A 15,179-nucleotide genomic window follows, 5' to 3' on the forward strand; every position below is an offset into this window, starting at 1 on the left:
GCAGCACGATGGCTTTTCTTAGCTGCCAGTGATTTGTGATCCTTCACAAAATCCTTACAGCAGTCCCTGGGCAGCCAGGACTTTGTAGTGGAAGTGACTGACCAGCAACCAAAAGGAAGTGTCATAAAAAGGGCAAAGGAGGAACAAACCACCAACGAATTTGGATCTGCCACCAACATTAAGATTTCTCTCTGCTCACCTTATGACTGCCTGAAAAAGCTGGACACAACAGAGCATCACTGTGAGTTAATCCTTTCACATATAAAATCTCTCCATAGCTGCCCACTCAGTCACAAGGCAAGAAAACAACAGGTACATTCAGTTTTAATGAAATAATCATCAGTTCTTTGTACAGCTGTAACAGAGGGAAAACCAGCTACAAGAGAGGATGCAAACCCACCCCCCTGACATGGAGAAAGTTGCAGGGCAGGCCTGGACTAAGCATTTCTGCCATTCTCCTCCTTTTTAGAAGACGTGGTTTCCTAAAAGGCAATACTGAAATAACACGAAATCCTCCCCAAACAGCTTAGCAGGCTGACAGAGGATGACAGCCTGGCCCTGTGGGGTAATTTTATGTTTATTTACTAAAGCTTGGACATTTTCCTCTGCAGCTGACTCCAGTGGGATGCCACAGCGTTGCTGCAGCCCTTTGCTCAGCACCAACCTGCCACAGTGCCCAGTGTAATCCCACAGGCCACCCCCAGCATCAGGATGGCTCTTCCCGGGGTGCTGCAGCAGCTCCAAAGGTACAGCTAAAAGTCCTTTAAAAGTCCCTTTTTCAAAATGATGGCAAAATATCTGGAAGGACCAGTATGAAGTACAAAGCCATTAAAATCATACACACTGAATTATCAATAGCTGATAACTTAATAAACAAACTCACAGGAAAAAAATAAAAGACACTTTTTTCTTTTTCTTGACCACCGTCTGGATTTTTTTAAATTTTACTTGCACAGAGACGAGCTGTGGCTCTTGCTGCTGGCAGTCCTCTTGTGACATTGAGGAGGTGTTTTATCGAGGTTTAAAACGTGGTTGTGCACCGGGCACGAGGGACAGGTACAGCCCTTGTGTTTTAGCAGGAATCCAAAGTCTGCGCCGGGGAGGGAAATCTCAGTGCGTGGTCAGTGAGCAATTGCTGCTCTTTCCGTGCCGGCTGAGGAACACGCAGGAGGATTTTCCCAGAGGAGCACACTGCTTTGCCCACGGCTGGAAGCAAATCCCAGCCATGCAGATGCAATCCCATATTATCCAAAGGCCCCTTTCTCCCGCGGAGCTGGCAGTGGGAGGCGATGCTGGCACACACACACTGCAAACCCCCTCGGGGCAGGGCAGTTTGGGGTGTTTGACAGCAGGAGGCTTGTCCAGGCATTTTCCAGCCGTGTCCTCAGGCCCTCATGTCTGGATTTTTATTTTTTTTTCCCTGAGGACTTTGGTAAGATTGCTCCAGCACTTCCCTGCCTGTTTCAGAGCGAGCTACATGGCGTGCCAGAGCCTGGTGGCAGCGAGCCGGGCGTGATGCTCCATTCCCAAGGGATGCCTGGGCTGGATGAGGACAGGAGGGGCTTGTGGTGAGCGGGGAGTGGTGCAGGACAGGCAGCCGGGGGTGCCAGCAGCACCCAGATCAAATCAAAGCAATCCCAGCACACTGCAGCTTCCCGAACTATGCTGACTGCTAAACACGCATGCAGCTCACTGCTATTTATATCGCATGCCATGTATAAAAAAATATGCTACATCCGAGGAGAGCTTCACCACGACACCGGGGATGGGGACGGAGGGAGGAGAGGGAGGAGAGGGAGGAGAGGGAGGAGAGGGGCTGCCTGCGGCAGGGCTGCTCCCGCCCAGCCCACGCCCGGGATGCCGCAGGGAATTTTGCCCGTGGAGTTCAATGGTGCGAGAAAGGTCCCCCAGCAAACGCGGCGCTGTCGCTTTCTTGGCAGCCCGGGGTCAGCAAGACGAGGCTGATGCTGAGCTTTGAAGTGTCTGGAGATGCTCTGGCTGCTCATGGCAGGGGGAGAGGCCGAGTGAAGGAGAGCGAGAGCTTGCTGGAAGCCGCCGGCTTCATGCAACAGCGGTGACCTCGGTCCTTGGCGCCTGTGCGTAGCGAGGGCCTGTTCAGAGCACAGAGCACAGCTTGGCATCGGTGTTTTCATGTTAATATTGCAGACACTTTGCTCTTCCTCATCTGGAATAAAGCCCCAGCAAGCCTCCAGCTGTTCCAGTGTGCCCCAAATCCAGCCTGGCAGCAGGTCAGGCACTCACTGCCTCTCAGCACCTTTCTCCAAACACATGGTATGTACACATCTATAGCATGAGCAGCGGGGAAGCGGGGCATGGGTGAGGGCAGAAATGTGGCCTTGACATAAATGTGCCAATAAGTGAAAACACAGTCACTGTAACACCTTAATTTTTCCGCAGCTGTGGTCAGTGGCGCTGTCTGAAGCCCCAGGGGACACACTGCACTCAGCAGGGTCTGCCCACATCCCAGGATGCGTTTCACGTGGACACACAACTGAACGGGCATGCAGAATTAACTACACCTCGGCCCCGGGAGCTCGCGAGTTCTCCACACGCCCCGCAGGCCAAATGGAGCTTGAAATCACTCCCTCTGCTCTTTCTCTCTGGGGCAAGGCTGCCATCACAGAAAGCTGTTGTGTTTATTCTGTTCCAGGGCCATTTCGCTGACCAGCTGCTCTATGGATGACTGAATGGCCGCCTTCACCAGGGAAGAGGCGGTTTCTACGAGGAGCAGCTCGTACTGCTCCCCAGTTCTGTGCCCCTGGTCAGCCAGGCCTTTCTCCTCTGCCTGGGAACCGCCACCAGCCTCGGGGCTCTCTCTTTGACCAACATCAGCATTCTTGTTTGATTTTTTATTCCCTTTTTGCTTTTTGTGGTGCAAAACTGGGGACGGCTCATAGGCCTGGTCAGAGTCGGTGTTGTCAGAGTCCTCAGCTTCGGTGATGGTGATGACGATGCTGACACCAGCACCTGCATTTGCTTCTAATACCTGATGGCTGGAGCATTCCTTCACACTTGCTGCCTCCTGCACACTTGCTGCATCCTGCACACTCGCTGCCTCCTGCACACTCGCTGCCTCCTGCACACTCGCTGCCTCCTGCACACTTACTGCATCCTGCACACTCGCTGCCTCCTGCACACTTGTTGCATCCTGTGCACTCACTGCATCCTGCACACTCACTGCATCCTGCACACTCGCTGCCTCCTGCATGCTTGCTGTATCCTTCACACTCGCTGCATCCTGCACATTTGCTGCCTCTTGTACACTCACTGCATCCTGTGCACTTCCTGCATCCTGCACACTTGTGGTATCCTGCACACTCTTGGCATCTTGCATGCTTGCTGCATCCCTCACGCTTGCTGCATCCTGCACACTCACTGCATCCTGCACATCCATGGTCTCTTGCATGCTCACTGCATCCTGCACACTCCCTGCATCGTGCACACTCACTGAATCCTGCACATTCGCTGCCTCTTGCACACTCATGGCACCTTGCACACTCACTGCATCCTGCATATTCACTGCATTCTTCACACTTGCTGTCTCCTGCACATTCACTGCCTCTTGCACACTCACCGCATCCTGCATGCTCACTGCATCCTGTACATTCACTGCTTCTTGTACACTCGCTGCATCCTTCACACCTGCTGCCTCCTGCACACTCACTGCCTCCTGCACACTCACTGCATCCTTCACACTCACTGCATCCTGCACACCTGCTGCCTCCTGCACACTCACTGCATCCTTCACACTCACTGCATCCTGCACACCTGCTGCCTCCTGCACACCTGCTGCCTCCTGCACACTCACTGCATCCTGCACACCTGCTGCCTCCTGTACACTCACTGCATCCTTCACACCTGCTGCCTCCTTCACACTCACTGCCTCCTGCACACTCACTGCATCCTTCACACCTGCTGCCTCCTGCACACTCGCTGCATCCTGCACACTCACTGCATCCTTCACACTCACTGCATCCTTCACACTCACTGCCTCCTGCACACTCACTGCATCCTGCACACCTGCTGCCTCCTGCACACTCACTGCATCCTGCACACTCACTGCATCCTGCACACTCACTGCATCCTGCACACCTGCTGCCTCCTGCACACTTGCTGCATCACCTCCAGATGCCAGCTCACTGAAATCAGTTACAATCTCCTCAGCTTTGCACTCCTTAGGAGGACTTATGCTCTTTTCCAGTTCATCCCTTTCAGGCATCTCTGTGCAGGCATTAGGGATTTCCTGCCTCTCTGTGATTTCAGGGGCATTGTCAGGTTGATCTTTAGAAACAGGCGCTTCGGGAGCAACATCCCTGCCCTCCACATCGTCAGGGGTTTGGGGCAGGCTCCCTTCCTGCAATTTGTCCTGGGCTGTTTCATCAACTGTCTCTGAATCAGTTATCTCAGACTGAACAGTGCACTCTGAATATTCCTCTGCATCACGTGTGGGCTCCGTCAAGGGCTCACTCTTCCCAACAGAGCTGTCACTTTCCTTTGCTCTATCGTGGTCCTCTTTCACTGTACCCTGGTCCTCCACTGTATCCTGGTCCTCCTTCACTATATCCCGATCCTCTTTCACTATATCCCGATCCTCTTTCACTATATCCCGATCCTCTTTCACTATATCCCGATCCTCTTTCATTCCACGCTGCTCCTGCTTCACCATGTCCTGCTCCTCCTGTGCGGACACTGGGCTGAAGGATTCAGATTTGTCCGTCGGGGCCAAATCCTCTGGCTCTTCACTAGCCTTGTTCACAACACCCATCACTTCATTTGCTTGAACACTGCCCTCTGACTCCTCCACTGCCTCGGAGGGGCTGGGTTTTTTCTTGCCTCTGGAGAACCTCACACAGGGTATCTTCACCCCGGAGCTCGCCCGTTTCTTTGGGAGGTCCTGCGCACAGCTCTCCTCAGCATCCACCTCCAGCTGCACTTGGGAATCAGAGGGCACCTTCTTCCGTGAGGAGGACTTCTGCCTTCTCCAAGGCCTGGCGAGGTTTTTGATGGCTGCCCAGGTTCCTTTGGAGGATCGTGATGGATTGGAAGCTTTTGCCTCCTCTTGGTCAGCGCTGACACATTGGCTTTTCTCCTCTGAGGCTCCTTCGCACGCATCCTTCACAGCCAGCCCCTCCTTACAGGACTTCTTCCGCTTCTTAAAACAGAGCATGGAGGGTTTTTTTGCTTGTTCCTCTGGTGGGGAACATGTGGCCCCTGTGCTGGGAGTCTCTGCCTCTCTTGGGTTCTCCATTTGAATTTCCTTAGCTGCCTTCACCATATCCTCTTCTCCTTTGTTGGCGTTGTGCTGCCAATTTTCCTGATCAATGCTTCAGACACAAGAGCTGCAGAGATGCTCAAAGTGCATTTTTTCCTCAAATAGATTTCCAAATAACGTTGGCTGCTTTGAAACGAGCGTATGTGGCAGTGAGAAGAAGTTCTGCTGGAGCTGTCGCATCCACTTTATAACTCCCACTTCGCCTTATTACTCACTTTATCACCTCTCCAAGGAATCCCGGGGAGATGTGGAGTTGAACAGGCTTCTCCTTGGCTTTGCTGGCCTCAGTCACTCTCATCTCCGGAGCAATCCACTCCCAGTTGTGCTTGGTCTAACTGTGTAATGGCCAGTCTCACATACCTTTGTTTTCCCCCAAAAGGATGACAAATCAAGCCAAGAATTAACAATTTTTATTCACCCCACGGACCTGGAGGGAACTTGCACTTTGTGAGCTCTCTGCGATTCCTCATTGCCCACGGAGCTTGATTGAAGCACCAGTGGAACCAGTGGCTGTTTTCTGCCCCCCAGTGACAAGGTCAGATGCTGCTTTGCCTTGGCTTTGGTTTCTGCTTCAGTTCCCCTCACGTGTTACATGAAATCTGCTGCAAAGCAGGACCGAGGCTTTCATCTTTTTATCTGGAATACAATAAATGAGTGATAAGACCCGTAGAGAAATATTTAAAAAGTACTAAAAAGTTTTTTCTCCCTGAACATTTCATTTTGGGAGTCAGACCATGGCTGGGTGCACTATAGCAGGGGTTTTTTTCACTAATTAGCGTCAATATCCAAAGGCAAAATAAGGCCACAAGATGTCAACCCAGTGATGTTCCATCACAGAAAGCACTATTTTGCTATTTTTTGTGGTAAAATAGGACTTTTTAAATATAACTGCCCATATTATGGCGAATACTTATTACACAGGCACACACATACTTCCTTCTCCTACGGTTTGCTAAATCCTTTCCCCACTGCTCCATATGCACTTATAGTTCCAGCTAGGGAAATTACACCCTGAGACAGCAGATATTTTTATCTTTAATGCACCATATGACAAATATGCAAAAACAGAGAATACAAAAAGGAGGCTTGAGGAATACAAAAGCGAAATCACATGGCAAGAAGGGAGCTTATTTATACTACGTGCATGCCTCCCATGGCAACCTCAATTAACACCGTGTGCGCTCATCAAAGACATGATGTTGTAAGATGTGTGTCAACCTTGGCAGGAAAAAAAGAAAAAAAAAAAGAGAAAAAGCTCTGCCTCGAAATATCATCAGAACCTTTTGGATAGAACGATGCAAAAAGGTGTTACCACAAACAGACCAACTTCTGCAGGACAGGCTCGGGGGCTCCGGGCAGGGCTTTACACGGCATTTCGTGCTCTGCTTTTCAGGAGCGGGGTGATATAAAGGGGGTTCCGGGGCACGCTTCCCCCGCAGCACATCTGGGTTTTTAAAAAATCATTATTATTTTAATTAGCCTATTGTAAGGGGACACGGAGCGGAGCTGTCGGAGCCGTGTGAGCGCGCACCCGCCGCAGCCGCTGCCCCGAGCGCATCCCGCAGCCCGGCCCCGCCGCCCCCGCGCCCGCCAAGTTTCGGGGGCGTTCGCGGCAGGACCCGCGGGCAGCGCCGCTCCCCCGCCCGGGCACGGGCAGCCCCCCACGGCCAGAGCCCTCCGAGGGCGTGCGGGGCTCCGAGCGCGGCCCCCGCTCCCGTCGCCGCCCCCGAGGCGCCCCCGGCCCCGCGCCCCCCGCGCCCTCACCTGCAGCCGGCCCGGCCCGCTCCGCTCCGCGCGGCTGCGCTGCCGCCGCCGCCTCCGCCGCAGCCGCGCCCCCCGGGCCGGCGGGGAGGGCGCTGCCGGCAGCCCCCCGCCCCCCGCCAGCCCCCGGCCCGCCCCCCGCCCCGGCACGGCTCTGCCGGCACCTGCAAGCCGCCTCCTTCCTCCCGGGGGAAAGCGCATCTCGCCGCTCGGCATCCCTGTCCTCCGGCGGGGCAGGTCCCGCCCTGGGGCGGGGTGGCACCGCTCCTGTGATCCCTCCTGGTGGGGCAGGGTGCCTCGCCCGCTGGCAGAGTAACCCTCCGTCCCCTCCCAGGCTGTGCATAGCAGCTGCAGACCCCAAAACCAAAAAGTTCAGCTCGAGGTAAAGGTCTTCCCAAAAATCGAGCTGCGGTTTGTAGTTTGGGTGCCAGTGGCAGCAGGAGGCACTGTGAGGGAGCCCGGAGGGACCGCTGGGGTTTTCCTGGCTTTGTGAGAAGGGAGAGGGTCTCGCTCTTGGCAGCTGTTTTTTGTGTCCCACCTGAAACCTTCACAGCTTTCAGCACTCGCTGTTGGAGGCCCTGCAGGAGCTACACTTTTGGAGGTGGAGATAAGGACAGCCAGCTCTTGGCTTCAAACTAATCCATGCCCAAAACACCGACGTGCCTCTTTCATCGGAGCCTTTCTTCTCTCCAAAGCAGCTGAGATTTGACTTAAAAAAATCACGTCTCCAGCTGTGATGATTGATGGGAGAGCCTCCAGAAAAAGGACTACCCAGGGCAGCTGACGAACTGCAGGAAACTGTAGTCGAGATGCCCGAACGTCCCCATTCATCTCCACGGGGAGCCGACGCCCACAAAGCTTTACAGACATTAACTGCTTCCCAGCATGTTTGCACTCGAGAAACCGAGCAAAGCAGCACTCTGAACCTGCAAGTGGCTTCCAGTGTAGGCCAGGCTTAGAAAAACACACATGGCCTCCCCCCTCCTCAGCTTCATCATGGGAAAAAAGGTACAAAATGGGTTAGCTAGGCTGAAACGCCAGCCAGGAGCACAGAAAAAGTGCATTGAGCATCACAAGGAATTGAATTTTTAAAAGCTCCCCTGTGAGATGTGTTTGCTCGCATTCAGTCAGGATAATAAACTTCATTTGGAAACAGCTTCTCTTCTGAGGTGGGTGGTGGGTTCTAATTATGATCCACTGCTTTATTAAAGCCACTGAGGTCCTTCAGTGCGAGGAGCTTTTCCCTCGTTGCAGCTGGAGGCAGGGAAGCAGACAATGAGGATGGCTAGCTGAGGCTGGGGAAGGCGGAGGTGTGATGGAGACAAGCTGCCATGAATCCCCTTGGGAGCATTTGCATGGAATCCAGTTATTCCTGACGCCCCAGGGGCAGGTGGTAGCACCGAGGGCTGTGGTGAGAGGGAAATAAAAGGCAGGGTCTGTGGCAAGCCAAGGATCAGGGCAGAAGCTGGGTGAGCTGGACAGAAGATCCTGGCCCATGTTTTCTTTCTGAGGAGCTGGTGACGTGCAACGAGCCAGCCAAGCAATACCTTCTCCTCTTCCCTGTCCCCAGCACTCCTTAAAAACATAAATCCCTGTTATTTCTTACTGGATGTGATGCAGTGCTCTCACAAGAGCACAGCACGGGGGATGGATGGCCGTAACACCAGCTAAGGACCAGGCCCACAAATAGCCCACAGAGAACAAATTTGTACCTAATTAGTTTTTTCTCTAAGCAACAGGAAGAAAAGAGAACCACTGAGTACTTTAGCTAGAAGAAATTAAGTGTCCTCTGTGTCCTATTTGGTAGGACAAGACCTAGCTGGCACCTTTAGCTGAAAAGGAGAGTATTAAAAAATAACCTATTTATATATCCATCCTGCAAGGGAAGAGAGAGGTTGGAAATGCAGGTTAGAAAACATTCCCCATTAATCTGTGGAGATGCTTGCGGCTATTTTTTGGCCCTTGTGCTTTGTTGTTGTGCAGCAAACCCTTCAGAAGCTCATGCCTGATCCGGCACTGTGCCTCACTGCAGGAGGGGGACTAGCAACCTCTTGAACCATCTCTCTCAAGCACATGGCTATGATCTCATGCTAAACTAAAAGGAGGCTAATCTTAGCATAAATTTGCACTTATCCCATCTTTCATAAGCATAAAATGAAGGTGGAACACAGAGCACTCGCAGGAAAGCAGTGTAGCAGGGAAGATTAAATGTAGGAACTGACAGCAGACTTGGCAGCATCCGCTCTGGCATCCTGCTCCCAGGGAAGGCTGGGCCCAGGAGCTGCAGGTGAAGAGGCACCCTCAGGCAGCCTGGGGGGCTGGGCAGCAATGGGGGAACCCCTCCTGACCCACTGCAAGGGGACTGAGCCTGCTCTCCTGGCTGCCAGGAAATCCTCGGGTGGGTAACATCAAAAGGAAAACTTTAGGAGGCTGTGAACGCATCTCAAATGCTCTTATGACTGTTTAAAGTGTTCTGTCTGCTTGTGTCACAACCAAGTAACTTCTATATAATTATTCTCCCCTCCTGAATAACTGAAGAGATAGAGATCTCTTTCTCTCCATATCCATATATACATATATATACATTCACACACAGTGTCTGTGTACTAGAGATGCTCCCCTACGTCGGTGCACACCTACATCCTGATCCTCCCAGTTCTCTCCAAATTTGGAATGTTTTTAGATTCAGTTCTGATACAAGCAGATGGGCCTCATGACTGTTAATTCAGATATTCTGCAGTCAGATGCAAGTATCTCACATTCACAGAATAATTCAGGTAGTTTATTTCCTACAGACGACATACATCATCTAGGGAAGGAAACCAGATTAAAACACAAACACACCCTGGTGCATTGCAGGCTACTTATTATTGCAATAATCACTCCTACTTGTCAATACAAGGATTGCTGTTGTGTGTAGTTAATCACAGAAATAAATTCTAATTCAGTAATCTCAGTGCATACATTAAAACCCAAAAAGCACTTGAAGTATTTGCCAGTTTATTTGTATTGGTTAAAAAATTGGCAGCAACGCTATCTTCATGTTACAAAATGATTTTTGGCCTGCTGACAAAACCTGCTACGAGTCACTTGATCACTATTAATCTCAACAAGGTACCTTCAGAAACAAGGCTTGTCAATGGTGTAACTGCACCCATGGCTGAGCAGAAAATGGTTCAAAGGACACATCTGGTAGAAGGCACAGATCTGGGCCAGGGCCCCAGCCCCTCCACATCTGACACCCAGAGGTTTCATGGCACTGGCAGAAGAACACAGTAGTCACAGCTGGGCTTGGGGTGTGTGATGTGGCTCAGGTGGCTGCAGGAGGAGCTGGCAGAAGGCAGGGAGAGCACTCCTGGAGGGGACAGGGCAGAGAAGGGGCTCCTCCCTGCTCCTTTGGAAGGACACTGGTGAGTGCCAGGCACAGCAGCTTCTCCCACAGCGTGAGAAGCGCAATGGAGAATCCCGCGGGGCAAATGGGGCTTTCAAAGATGGCATGTGCTGCAAAAGCCCCACGGTTAGGACAATTAAGTCCCAAGACTGTTTCAAACAGCTCCAGCTTGAAGGTTTTTTTAATTATTAAAATCATGTCACTGAATCAAAAGAGGTCATTAAACCCAAGTTTCTGTATCCTGCTTCAGCTACAATTATGAAGCAGGAGGTCTGTAGAGGAAGTATGATTTATATGCTCAGTGTCAACTAGCTTGGATCACAGCTGTTTAAAAATTACTACAGATTAAAAGGTAGTGGTTGATTCTTCAGCACTCCTCCTTCCAGTCACTTTTTGCACTATATTCTCACTGATCTCTCGTTCTGACTTAAAAAAAAAAGATTAGAGCACAGTTCCATTTACATGACTCATCAGGTGTTCTTCTGGGAGCTAAAAACAAAAAATAAAATTTAATTACTATTATATAGTACTGCAGGCAACTTTCAGGCTGAATTATAATCAAATGTCATTTGGAAACATATGGCATGATATAGGATTGGCTTAACTCCATTATCTCAAGATCTTTGGAAAAATAAAGCCCAAATATTGAAGGCCTTCAAAAGACACCAACCTTTGGTTAATCATTCCTTTCAGAAGAGCCCATTTACTTCTCCTGACACCGGGTCCAGGTCTATGTCATAGAAGCAGGGTCTTGTAGGAAGTCCTGGCATGGTGCTCATCTGGACAAGAGATAGAATGTTAAAATGGCAGCAGCAGCATTTTGTGAACAAGATCTAATTCTGAAGACTTGGATGGCAACAGCTCCCTGAACACCAACAGAACAGAGAATGATGCTCGTGGACCATTTTGAAACACCCCAGGAGAACCAGAACTCCTGGCTCAGTAGACACATATGAAGTTTTTGCTTTTTATGATGAGGATTAAGTTTGGTTTCTGCAGCTGCAAGTAACAGAGCCCAAGATCTGGCAAAGTACTTGGCTATGCAGCTGACCAGTTCACTGTTGGAGAGTGTTCATGGACTTTATTGTGATGAGACAATTACTTCTGGCAGTTTTTTGGGTTCTAAAGTGAAGATACAAATTTTAATACAACTTTGCTGGCAGTAAAGTCTCAGTTGATTACAATTCCTTGAGAATCTAGAACAAGACATGTTAAATAATTAGGAATAATTACTGTTGAGAAGACATTTTAAATAGTCTGGGGTTTGTTTTGTTTTTTCTAAACTGGGATAAAGCTGAAATAGAGATGAAGAAGTCAGTTGTGACTGGAACATGCTCAGAAGGGCTGTGCAGGGGCAGAACTGCAGCTCACAGAGCAGCTGCCAGCACTGCTGCCTCAGGCCAGTCTCTGCACTTGTCCCACTGCCGAGTACCCAGCTTCAGGGATGCAGAACACAAGGCTGGCAGGAACTACACTTGGCCTGATTTATTCTTGCAGCTGACAGCATTTCCCCTCCCCTAACTCAGCATTTAGCCCAGCAGCACACACAGGCTGAACACGGACTCTACAAGAGTGGACAACTTGTGACCATGTTTGGTAGTTGGTGTCAATGGTCATTAAATGCTTTTATAAAAAGGGAGAACTTGAAAGGTCTCATTTTCTATCTGCATCACCCTGCCTCAGCTTTCACAGTCAGTATTGTTATGCCTGTCTCCATTAGATTAAAGATCTCTTTGGCAACCTGGTATTTTCTCCCTGAGCAAGTATTTTGCACGCTAATCAAATTACCTCCCCATCCTCCTTTTGAGAATAAGCAAAGCAGCAAGAAGGCAGAGCTGTGTTGGTGAGGTCTTTTCTGCAGTTCCCAAAACTGTTCAGAGAGCTTCTGGAGTCCCAGCCCATTTTCCTTAGCCATTTACAAGTGCTAACACAGTCCCACTTGTACTGTACCACTGCAGGTCTGTCATGGGTCACACAGAGTTAAAAATCACTTTAATCCCCTCTTTGTAATGAATTCTAGGGCTGCATTAGCTTTTTATGAGAGCCATTGCCTTCCCAGACAGGGAAGAGAGGGGTCACAGAGAGGACCCCCATTCCTTGTCTTTGTGCTCAGCTGTATAAATATTTTGCTCTCAGGAACATCTCACGAGAGTATTAAGAGGCTGAAAGTGCCCAGAGGGGTTTTCCTGTTCTCAGCTCCCAGTCTCTGGCCACGAAGAGCAAGAAACTTCCTATTTATTTATGTACCACTGGAGAATCATGGAGCTTTGCAGATCTCCACCTCCAGATTCAGAGGGCCACAGTAGGAGCTGAGAGAGTGACATTCAATAGAGTAGGAGGTGCTGAAAATGTGCCTGACTTTGCCATTTCTTGCACTTTCTATTTTGAAATGAACAGTCAATTTTTCCTCCTTTCCTATTCAGAGGGCAGCCCACAGTGGCTACTCTGCTATCTATTGCTTCAAGGCAGTCTGCTTAAACCCTAAATTTCCATGCAGTGAAGAATAATTTCCATCCAGGCTACTAATTTTCTGTACAAGTGTCTACAATGCTTCATGCACTCAGTTATTTTCAGAACTGAAGGAATGAACTTTTTCTCATTTATCCTCCTCCCCTTTAATACCACATGTGCTCAAAAAGAACATAGGGCAATTCACACTATTTACTTACAAGAAAGACTTGGACCGCATTGGTATAATCAAACTCCTTGCAAGATTTCAAATACAATTAATACCAACCAAACATATATTATTTGTTGCTCTTGTGGATTTTTCAAAATAAATGCCATTTAGGATCTAAAAAAACCAGAGCTGGATAACAGAATTGTTTTCAATTCAGCAGCAGCACCAGAAAAAAGACCAAATCAATCTGAGTCCAATGACTTATTTAATTTTAAATCTAGATAACCTTTGAAATTATATTTCCTTTAAAATCTCATGGTATTTCATGGATGTACAACAGTTTCAACTTTGAGTCAGAAAGGAAAATTCCAAAACTCAGAAGCTGAGAAAAAAATCAAGTGTGATGTACCTTTGTGATTAACTTTACATAACAGGAATAGGCACACACTGGTGATTAATTTCACCTCACATTTATCCTAAAAGCTTCTGCACAGAGTTACATATTTGTTGCATTTTCAGCTCACAGTTTAATGGCTGCTGCCAAAAATTTATTCTGAGGCTAACACATCCCCTGCTGAATGGGTTTAAAATAGTGATCTGATTCAAAATGCCCCAGATTGCTTCTCAGAAGGACATCCATTCCCTGGGTTTTAGACACCACAGAAGAGTGATCACATCCCAGCCAGAAGACTTATTGTTAACTCTGGCAGAATTAACATCATGATTTGCTACATGGCCAAGAAAACATTAGGAAATGGGTACTGAAGCAGAAAGGAAAAAGTCCAACTCCATAGAAACTAAAGACATCAGAAAAGGAGCCAAAATGTTGGTTTTAATGCCTGAAAACATCCTTCTCTTGTTTACTCATTAATGCAGTGTACCCTTTCCTTCTCCAATGCTTATGAAATAAATAATAAAATAAATCATTGTTTGGACTAAATCTTGGCTTGCATAAAATACCATTTATAACAGGAAAAGGCATGCTATCTTTCATTCTATCCCAAAACACACATTAGTCTTTAGAACATGGATAAGCCAAACTTTAATCAGGATGTGGCTACCTTATTTATGCTGGATAATCTGGAAATTTTAACTACCTTTTTTTTTTTTTAAGAATTAAAAGAAAAAGACAGCCAATATTTGGGTCTAGCTAGCATTTGAAGGAAGAGAGGATCCAACTCTTAAATCAGCAAACTTCATCAACTCAATCATGCACCCCTAAGGCTTTTGAAACTTCAGTATAACAAACACGTTGGTATGAAGACCTCAGAAAAAGGTTCAGGCCTAGTAAACAAGAGAAAGAGCTGCTTGCTCCAACTGCCTCATGCCCTAAGGTAATCTAACTAGTTACTCAACATTTGCCCAGAAGATACTCCCCAGGTAAGACTTCCAGTGGATCCTCTCATCCTAGTGTTGTTTCTACGGATGCAAACCTGAACATGGGTTCATTTTGCAGACAGCTCCTCTTTCTGCCAGGCAATTCATATCAAAGCTGTTCCAGGATGCTGTTTGCATTGCTTCTACTCTCTCCCCTCTCAGATGACATTATGCCAATCATATCAAAGAACAGGAACTCAAAACTCAAGGGCACAGTGAAATGAGTTGTTGGAATTGTTGCAGGCTGAACAGCAAACAGATGGTCAGCAAAACCGTGAGAAGCAAAGAGGAGGGGAGCTGATAAATGATTGATAGCACAGCTCAGCTTTGCTTTGGAGGTGTCTCATCCAGAGGCATCTGCTCTGTAAGCTTAGGAGGGGTTGCCTTGTTCTGCCCGGCTACAGGTGCACACAGAGGTCACCTGCAAAGTGCTTTCACCAGGAATGCAAAGTCACAACAGCAGTCAGGTGAGCCAAGGATTTCTCCCTCTACCAGACTGCTGTTCCTACAATTCACTAACTACAGAGCTCAGCCTTTTCTCAACATCGAGGAAAAGAGATGTGGGAGCTGAGGATACAGCAGGGGCTTGCTAATTATCAAATGTCAGATGGTCTAGCCTCCCTCTTCCCCCTGAGATAGTCTGGACTGTTAAAACACCAACTGTAAATGACAAGGAGTCTCCTAATTTAGGATACTCAACAGTAAGTGATTCCTGGAATGCACATGAAGGTTTTTTC

At 48.7% G+C, this 15,179-nt stretch overlaps 2 protein-coding genes across 5 annotated transcripts in view; both read right to left on the reverse strand.

Annotated features, from left to right (window-relative positions):
- Positions 1–317: 317 nt before the first annotated feature.
- On the reverse strand, positions 318–8,028 carry AKAP5 (A-kinase anchoring protein 5). 4 transcript variants are annotated; one of them, XM_063399530.1, is made up of 3 exons: positions 7,219–8,028; positions 6,617–6,737; positions 318–5,929 (listed from the first exon to the last, which is right to left on the reverse strand). In XM_063399530.1, exon 3 carries the CDS (start codon positions 5,294–5,296, stop codon positions 2,639–2,641), a length of 2,658 nt encoding a protein of 885 aa, XP_063255600.1. In that variant the 5' UTR covers positions 5,297–5,929; positions 6,617–6,737; positions 7,219–8,028; the 3' UTR covers positions 318–2,638. The 4 variants fall into 4 exon arrangements, with proteins under 4 accessions (XP_063255600.1, XP_063255601.1, XP_063255602.1 ...); XM_063399531.1 differs by having other exon boundaries at positions 6,606–6,737; XM_063399532.1 differs by lacking the exon at positions 6,617–6,737.
- A 1,786-nt stretch (positions 8,029–9,814) lies between these two features.
- The window catches only part of MTHFD1 (methylenetetrahydrofolate dehydrogenase, cyclohydrolase and formyltetrahydrofolate synthetase 1), a 40,352-nt gene continuing 34,987 nt past the window's right edge, over positions 9,815–15,179 (reverse strand). The window contains exons 27-28 of the mRNA XM_063399535.1: positions 11,116–11,224; positions 9,815–10,934 (exon numbers count right to left, since the gene is read on the reverse strand). Of these exons, the coding sequence (XP_063255605.1) occupies positions 11,135–11,224 (90 nt within the window). The 3' untranslated portion in view covers positions 9,815–10,934; positions 11,116–11,134. The remainder of the gene's footprint in view (positions 10,935–11,115; positions 11,225–15,179) is intronic.

The sequence above is a fragment of the Prinia subflava genome, chromosome 5 (assembly GCF_021018805.1).
Source record: "Prinia subflava isolate CZ2003 ecotype Zambia chromosome 5, Cam_Psub_1.2, whole genome shotgun sequence".
NCBI classification, from domain to species: domain Eukaryota; kingdom Metazoa; phylum Chordata; class Aves; order Passeriformes; family Cisticolidae; genus Prinia; species Prinia subflava.